This window comes from Ipomoea triloba, chromosome 3 (genome assembly GCF_003576645.1).
Source record: "Ipomoea triloba cultivar NCNSP0323 chromosome 3, ASM357664v1".
Classification (NCBI taxonomy): Eukaryota; Viridiplantae; Streptophyta; class Magnoliopsida; order Solanales; family Convolvulaceae; genus Ipomoea; species Ipomoea triloba.
In genome coordinates this window covers 8,688,641-8,697,455 of record NC_044918.1, presented here as the reverse complement: position 1 = coordinate 8,697,455, position 8,815 = coordinate 8,688,641, and the positions used below count along the sequence as shown (strand labels likewise).

The 8,815-nt window shown below is 36.1% G+C and overlaps 2 protein-coding genes across 2 annotated transcripts; both read right to left on the bottom strand.

Moving 5' to 3' along the window:
• Positions 1 to 2,692: 2,692 nt before the first annotated feature.
• On the bottom strand, positions 2,693 to 4,584 carry LOC116014085 (short-chain dehydrogenase RED1-like). The gene is made up of 2 exons (XM_031254078.1): positions 4,039 to 4,584; positions 2,693 to 3,261 (listed from the first exon to the last, which is right to left on the bottom strand). Exons 1-2 carry the CDS (start codon positions 4,536 to 4,538, stop codon positions 2,913 to 2,915), a joined length of 849 nt encoding a protein of 282 aa, XP_031109938.1. The 5' UTR covers positions 4,539 to 4,584; the 3' UTR covers positions 2,693 to 2,912.
• A 724-nt stretch (positions 4,585 to 5,308) lies between these two features.
• Positions 5,309 to 7,983, bottom strand: LOC116012204 (short-chain dehydrogenase RED1-like). Its single transcript, XM_031251690.1, has 3 exons — positions 7,575 to 7,983; positions 6,383 to 6,542; positions 5,309 to 5,889 (listed from the first exon to the last, which is right to left on the bottom strand). Exons 1-3 carry the CDS (start codon positions 7,909 to 7,911, stop codon positions 5,547 to 5,549), a joined length of 840 nt encoding a protein of 279 aa, XP_031107550.1. The 5' UTR covers positions 7,912 to 7,983; the 3' UTR covers positions 5,309 to 5,546.
• Positions 7,984 to 8,815: the final 832 nt, after the last annotated feature.

Below are 8,815 nucleotides of genomic sequence, written 5' to 3'. Positions count from 1 at the left end.
AAAAAAAAACAAAACAAACATAATGCAAAAAAATAAAAAAATAAATAATTAATTAAAGCAACATCAGTGTCTTCCGAGGCCTACTTCAATTTCGGCCATCACGAACCAAGCAACAAATAACTAGGGTTGATTTTGAGAAGTACTTCCTCTCATTGTCAGAAACTAGTGAATCTGTAGCTACTAGACTTCTTAGCGTGGTCAGCACGGTTGATTCAGTCGAGGTCTTCTGCATGTGCAGAAATCTGTTCATCAACTTGAGGCTCATCATGTTCAGCTTCTTATTGTGCCAGCTTGATAGTCAACTCTGCAAGGAGTTGCATATCTAGATTCCTTCTTTTGATCATAATGTCAATGGTTTTGTCCATCTCTTGAATTTGATGTTTGAATACCTGAGCATACAATCTATTAGTTTCCAGCTGTGTTGGAACATTTTAAGTTGGCAATGCAGTTGATTGTGGTTCATTGACTGGTGCAACATAAAGTATATGGGGCGGTTCAAGAAGCATTGTGTCAATTGTTCTGTCCTTATACGATTGCAACACTTCAAATGGATATGGTGTGAAACTTTGAGCAAACAGCACACCACAAATGAGACTTGGATAGGGTAGCTTGACTTTTGGATATTTTGTCTCTAGGAAGGTAAGAATTTAATCATATATCACATTCCCAATGTTTATGGGAATTTCCAAGCCAATTCTGTATATATCACCTTAGTCATTTGTTGGTTCAAGTATCCTCTATGTTCACCCGAAGCCAGTTTGTGACTGCAATCTTGTGTAGAATGGAAAATTCGATGTGAGCATTCTTGTAGGCAGACCTGTAGTATCCTTTGGCCAATATGTCAATAACCCTCCCGATATACGCCTGGCCATTAAGTCATCGCTGAAGGATGCCTCTTCAACATCATCTGCATCAACCCCAAAGTACATATTAATCTGGTCAGGGCCAAAATTGTACCAATTGTTTCGAACCCAAACCCTGCGAAAGAGAGGAAAGGCAATATTATTAGTTTCAAGGAGCAAGTTAGCGTAGAACTCCCTTATGACAGTTGGTGGGAATGGTTTGACTCTTGTGGGTTTGCCTAATTGCATTTCTACATACTATAGTTCACAATTGAAAAATGTCAGAATTGCACTAATTGTTCATTGCAAAATATCCAGAAAATTAGATCAGAATTGCGTAATTAATAGCAAAGTGACAATTAGTTTAGTCTACAATTTTACAAAATCACAAAATACCTTTGCAGATTAGGCCGTCGATTAGGCAAAGGCGTAACGAAGGCAATTAGGTAAAACCACAAAATACATGTGCAAAAGTCCCATCGATTGTCTTCTATGATTGCGGATGGTTAACTTGCATATTTACAATTACTAATTTGCGATTGCCCATTATTATTTTGCTTTTGAGCTTTTATTGACTTCATTTTTACCGTTGAGAAGATTTGAGTGATTATTGTGGTGTAGGCGCAACTGGCGACTCTTGGACTCATGGGCGACATGGGTGCAAGACTGTGAGTGTGCGACGTCTCCTCGACTCCTGCGATTCCTAACCTTCATTAGAAAACAATAAACCAATATATATATATCTAAAGATAGGCCCTAGGCAAAGGCTGCTGCAAATAATTCCATTGAGAAAATTAAATAATTCCATTGTTGCAGGTCCATTACCGTGCAACATATATTTTGAAAGAAAATCAAATACAATAGTAACTTCAACAAACATAAATATAGGAGTTAAACATGTAGATGGCAGCAAGTATCCCTATTTTTACTCTAATAAAAATAAAATACTCCAACCATTTCTTACTTCAAAGCAATCATTTGACAATACTGAAGGGTGTTCCTTTTTAAGAGAATCAAATACTGAATTCAATTATTTCAAATGTTTTTCTTAGTGGACGTCCGCAAAGAAATTAAATCATGTACTTACCATCATAGCTAGTTGGTCAAACATGATTTTTAAGGTGTAAAAAAATAAGTAAACAAATAGAATAAAATAGAATAATAACAAAATAAAACAGATGATTTCTAGTTGTCTGTTTTAGTTTTTCATGAAATTTTAAAATATTAATTTCAAATCATTCCCTAAGCTACCATAGTTTCTTTAAGAAAACATTTGAAATAATATACAGAGAAACCATGATTGATGAATAGTAAAAATAGAGGGGAGCTGGGGTAATAAAAACAGAGTTAGACATTATACAAAGAGTAATTCTTGAGCACCTCATAGATAAATAACAAACTTTAACAAAAATCAAAAGAAGAAATTGATAAATGAAGGAACCCCATTTCTCCCCCCAACAAAATAGCAGCGATGATCTTGAGGTTCTAGCATAATCCTCAAATTTACGAAAGATGAAGGAGACGTGAGTATTACCTGTAAGATTGAGAAGATATGAACCCTAGATTGAGACTTGGAGGAGATGAAGATTGCACAGCCGTTTTTGAGAATAGAGAGAATGTCGTGTGGAGAAGAACAAAGCAAGTAAAAAAACGAAGAGAATCTCACATTACTTAAAGGAAGATGAGGGAATCACATTCCCTCAAAAAGTCGACATGGATGCTATCTTTGATTCCATAGGAAAGTTTTTTTTTTTTTTTTTTTTTAATACTACTTACTCTATTACAATGCAGTATAAAGGGAAGAGTTTGATGCCACTGGACCACAAGGTCCTTGGCCATAGGAAAGTTAATAACTACTCCAACCAAACATGGGAATGTTATCTAACTAATATAAAAAGTACATCAAAATAAAGTTTACTTATTAGAGTGCAATAAGATAAATATACGATAGATCTTGTGTGATACTCTAAACACTTTTTAGTTAAAATGTCATACTTTCACTCATAAAAAAATATATTACATTTCAACTAAAAAGTATTACACATCTAACATTATTTTATTGGAATGCAATCAAGGCTCCATTCCTTTCCTGGCGATAAAATCCTTAACAAACAGTGGGAAGTGATTGAGAAGAGAAGCAGCCATAGAGAGATGACCAGCAGAGAACCAGGGTGGCGGCTTCTTCTTCAGCACTACATTCACCGTCTTTTTTGCAAACTCTTCTGTAGGGGTGGACGACTTTGCAGCTGAACTTTGCGTGAAGCGTGCTCTCGCTTGGATTGCTTCTTGGAATTGGTGGTACAACTTCCATTGCGACACCCCATTGTTGCAGCTAGCAATAGCAGAGTTTGCTATGTTGGACTTCACAAGTCCGGGGACAACATTTATGACATCGATCCCAAATGGCCGGAGTTCCAGTCTGCATACAACGTAACCAATGTCTTTGTGAATCAAAGGGTTGAGATTAACAGTACAATAATCAATAACAGTTGATAAAATAAATTAACTTGGCTGATTCGAATTAACCAAACCAATAATTAAAGAATGAATGACGAAGAGAAGATGTTGAGGTAGGTCGGTAGGAAGACAAGCTTTGTATTAATGACTTATGCAACGCCATTACAAGATATATTGTGATTACCTAACTAGTCAAATAGAAGGGGAATAAGAATGAAATTCATATATATTGTATAGAAGGGGAATAAGAATGAAATTCATATATATTGTTTTGTTGATAACTTTTTAAACTATACCTATATGACTTAATTACCTTTATAATTACAAAACTTATCATCTAATTTAAATAAGGTATCATTCATATTCTGATTCCCATGTTGAAAATCAAACACATCCTTACCGTCCCCGAAAAAAGGCAAGCAGTTAGCACCATTCTAACTACATCTCCACGCTCCACCCCACCTCATGGTTAGGCTTTGACCAACCGAGGCCGAGCACGAGGCTTTCGGCCTTAGGCTGCCTAGGTCAAGCGCGGTCTTTGACCGCTTGAAGCTCAGCCTCGAAGCCGGTCGGGTTTGCCCTAATTTGCCCCTAAGTTGACTTGCTTCGGACCTGTCTCCAATATATCCCTCAACAATGACATAAAGATTTTTTTTTTTTTTTAAAGATAAGATTTATATGGTATAGTAATGTTTCAACGTCCAACATTTACAAGAATTAATAATGATAATGGTTCTACCTCAAGGCATCAGTTAGGGCGTGGAGAGCAGCCTTTGAAGAACTATAACCACCTGCAAACGGTGCAGGGGCAAAGGCAACAATACTTCCAACATTTACAATCTTTCCTTTCTTCCTGGACGCCATGTGAGGAACCACAGCTTGAACTAATCTCAACGGACCCAACACGTTGGTATCGTAAGTGTTTTGAATGGTAGATAAAGGGATCTCAGCTACAGGCCCAATACAGTGCACTCCCGCATTGTTCACCACAACATCAATCTGCCCAAACTTCTCAACAACGTTAGAAACCACGCGCCTTACCTTCTGCTCAGACTGAACGTCCAGTTCTTGGAGGTGAAATCTTGGGTCATTTTCTAAGTCGGACATGGCGGATCGTGACCGAGCTGTGGCCACCACCATGCAATTCTCGGCGGCGAAAGCCTGTGCCAAAGCATGCCCAATTCCACCCTTTGAACACCCTGTTATCAGAACTACTGGTTTGTTGTCCTTTTGATCCATTCAGAATTCAATTTCATAGAAGGAGTTGTGATCTGAACATACAAGGAGTAGCATATTTGAATGACTAGTTTGAAAAATAAGACAATCACAGCCACAAATTCAGGATAAGGTGGGAAAAAAAATCTAATTTAGGGTAAGGGTGTTGTTAAAATCAAAGGAGTTAATACCCAATATAGTCCTCGCCTATAGTGGTTTTACTCAATTTAGTTCTAAATGACTTTTTGTGCTCAATATAGTCTTCGACTTTGATGGTTTTACCCAATTTAGTCCTTTGTTAAAAATTCTGTTAGTTAACGGTTATAAATACGGTCCTAATGGTAATTTCTCATCCTCCATCCCATTTAGGATGATTCCTTCTTCTTCCCCTTATTAAGATCCACACATAAATGTAAATTTTCGCACTAAATCAACTTCAATCCTAAATAAATAAATACAGAGTAAATAAATATTTGGCTACGAAAATTTACATTTCTGCATGGATCTTAATAAGAGGAAGAAGAAGGAATCATCCTAAATGGGATGAAGGACGAGAAATTACCATTAGGACCATATTTCTAACCGTCCACTAACAGAATTTTTAACAAAGGACTAAATTGAGTAAAACCATTAAAGTCGAGGACTAAATTGAGGACAAAAAGTCATTTAGGACTAAATTGAGTAAAACCACTATAGTCAAGGACTATATCAGGTATTACAAGACATAACGGGTCAAGATCACTCTGCTATACTTCTCACTCTTAACGGGTCAAGAAAACGTTTAACGAAATATCTACCAGAAATGTTTTCCTTAAACTCATAAATAAATTGCTTTTTACAAGACATAACACCCATAATAAACCCATTTTGAGACACATGAACAAATGGAAAAATAAAAAATAAAAATTTACCTATGTAGTACCTGTGCTTTTGATAATCTGACTTTGATCCGTGAAATTTTAAATACAGAGAGTATAGCATTATTATAAAATTCAACTAGCAGTTCTTTGTTCTGCTTTTATCTCCAAAAGATCACTTTAATCTCATCATTCTTTTCCTGAGAATAAAGTCTTTGATAAATAATGGCAAGTGATACAAGATTGCTGCAATGGTAGAGTAATAGCCGGTTGAGAACCAAGCCGGAGGGTTCCTCTTAAGCACTGCATTGACAGTGCGTTTCGCAAACTCTTCTGTAGGGGTTGACTTTGGACTCTGCGAGAAGAGTGCTCTTGCTCGAATTGCTTCTTCGAATTTCTTGTACAACTTCCATTCTGGCATCTGATTATAGCTGGCCAAAGCTGAGTTTCCTACGTTAGACTTCACCGCTCCAGGAACAACATTGATAACATCAATGCCCAATGGCTTAAGTTCCAGTCTGGAACACAAAAACAGACAGTACAGAATCAGTGCAAGGAGAAATGCAGAGAATAAGACATTAGTAAGCGCAAGCAAGCTTCTCGCAAGTCATGTGTATTAATAATACTTTGAAGCTTTCAACTACCCCCCGGGAACTGCAATTCCCTCCAACCAAACAATGTAATTGTGCTCCGCAAAGAATTTCAACTACAGACTACCAAACAGGTCCTGAGTGATACTGATGGTCTAATGAGAGGGATGAAGTTATTGACATGGGAGGTCCTAAAATATAAGCCTGTCATTGGTTGGCTAATCTCTTTCAAATTTTGTTGTATGTATCACGAATCATTATTGCTCTTTGGCCATTTTGAATTACAAAAGCTGCATTTGGAATTGTAACGACCCTGGATTTAGCGTTTTTTCAGCATTTATAAAGTTGTATAAAATGTAGGACATGTTTACAAGCACATAAGAAGTTAGACCAAATATCGGAGTAGCTAAAACACCCCTACCTCAAGGTATCCGTTAGTGAATGTAGAGCAGCTTTAGATGAACTGTAAGCACCTGCCCATGCTCCAGATACCAAAGCAATACAACTCCCAACGTTTACAATTTTTCCTTCTTTCCTGGATGCCATGTGAGGAACCACGGCTTGAATTAACCTCATGGTTCCTATCCATAATACAGAGTAATGACATTAACAAATCAAACCAACAACAGACGTTACTGAATAACGCAAGGAAGCTAATAATTTATCCAAAAGATAATTGCAAAGCATCTAAGAACAAAACCCATTTCAGTAACTTGCAAACAAAAAGTCATTCAACCTGGAAGTCAATGCCCGAAAACATTTCAACACAACACAATATCAATGTTTCTCAAAAACTTTTTGACAACATTGCTTTTAACTTTTTAACCTTGATGACATCAAAATCCAAAAGAATACTACTGCAATCTTTATCGAAGTGCTGTAATAAAAATGTAAATAGCTCCATAAACATCACAGAGCCATCATCTGGAATTCCATTATATCAAATGTACTTAATTAGGAAATCCAAGGTACATTGATCTTTACATAACCTGATGTATACATATGGCAATCAAACAAAAAGTGAATTTGGTCTATATACAAATGTAAAATTAGCATGAGGGTTAGAGGATGATCAGTTACCAAAGTTTCTGAATTTGATATAGACTAAGTTTTAAGGAGACTGAACATACATATACTTAATAAACACAAATTTTGAGTGGAAAACACTACAATTTGGTACAAATTGCATTGTGAATTGCGAGAACAATTCTTTGAATATGTCCCTTGATTCTTCCCTTAATCTTGACTTAATGTCACAAACAAAGACTTTAATTTGGATGCCTTAGGATGATGTTTTGACCTTAGACTTAGACTTGGACTTGGACTTGGCTATTTCATTCCATTGAGTTTAAAATCTTGTTTCTATTCACTATATTTATATATATTCTGTGAATTATGCAGAAGCAATTATACTCTGCAAGGAATCCATATGATCTCCACAATTTTTTAGTCAGATTTCAGTCTCTCTTTAATGTTAAAATAATTAATATTATCCCAATCCAGATTAGCTATCAAAATTTCAGTGTGGCATTAACAGGAACACCAAACATGAATGAGAATCAAGCTGAGAAGAATAATTAGATTGATAGTTTAGCAATAGAAGTAGAGCCTACCAAACACGTTGGTGTTGAAAGTGTGCTCAATCTTAGACAAAGGGACCTCCGCAAGTGGTCCAACGCACAGCACTCCTGCGTTATTGACAAGAATATCGATCCGCCCGAACTTGTGAAGGACATCGGAGAGCACGCGCGTCACGCACTGCTCCGACAGAACGTCGAGTTCTTGAGGGTAAAACCGCGGGTCATTCTCAAAATCTGACATTGAAGCGAGGGATCGAGCTGTGGGGACCACCAGGCAGTTCCTCACGGCGAATTCGTGAGCCATAGCGTGGCCTATGCCGCCGCTTGAACAGCCGGTAATCAGAACCACCGGCTTTTCGTTAAGTTCCATGATAGAAAACAGAAAACACTCTCAATCCAGTCCCAAGCTTTGCCCAGGGGCGTTGATTCACTATCTGCCTTATTCTGGCTGCCGACTTTGGTAAATTATTATCTAAAAACATAATAAGTCTCAGTCAATGTTATATCCTTGATTTATGTCCTGATTTTTTTTTATGCTAATAAATGTGTACATTTTACTTTAAATGTTGTACACTTTAATGTTATTAGACAAAATTGTCCTTACTACATTCTTGTTATACAAAACTATCCTTACATCGTTATAACACCGTTATTTTTAACTCCATCATTATTACCATACACATATATCTATCGTATCTTTTTCCTATTCTTTAATTGTCATTTTATTAAAATTATTATATAATTAATTTAATGGTTGATTATATTTTAATTAAATTTCTATTAATGGTAAATCATATATGTGTGTATAAAATACATATATTATTTGTGTATATATAATTTGAATTATACATTTTAATTATTTGTATTTATTAATATTTTAATATTGGGCATAAGTTTTTGCGCATCACGCTTATAAAATACTAGTCTTTCATATAAATTCTAATAGAGTGTCTATATATCAAGATTTTGTAAGTGGAAGTAATAGTTAGGAGTATAAAGAGGAATATCATGTATACTTTGACTTTATACTCTCAATTTTAACTTTCACATAAAATATGTAGACACTTGTATTGGGATCCACATGTTCAGGGGCGGATCCAGCATGAGGACAGTGGGGACAGCTGCCCCCACTCACCCCACCCCCACCCCCACCCCCACCCCCGTATATAGCCCTTATATATATGAAAGTAAATGAAAGGTCTTATGATAATGGTCTTCAATACAATCTATATATATATATATATATATATATATATATATATATATATATATAT

Excerpts from the sequence above, each read along its gene's own strand:
- LOC116014085 (XM_031254078.1), bottom strand. The coding sequence starts at position 4,538 with ATGGATCAAAAGGACAACAAACCAGTAGTTCTGATAACAGGGTGTTCA. Across the intron at positions 3,262-4,038 it reads GCCCTAACTGATGCCTTGAG|ACTGGAACTCCGGCCATTTG; the intron begins GTAGAACCATTA and ends CGTTGTATGCAG.
- LOC116012204 (XM_031251690.1), bottom strand. The coding sequence starts at position 7,911 with ATGGAACTTAACGAAAAGCCGGTGGTTCTGATTACCGGCTGTTCAAGC. Across the intron at positions 6,543-7,574 it reads TTTCAACACCAACGTGTTTG|GAACCATGAGGTTAATTCAA; the intron begins GTAGGCTCTACT and ends TATTATGGATAG. Across the intron at positions 5,890-6,382 it reads TCACTAACGGATACCTTGAG|ACTGGAACTTAAGCCATTGG; the intron begins GTAGGGGTGTTT and ends TTTGTGTTCCAG.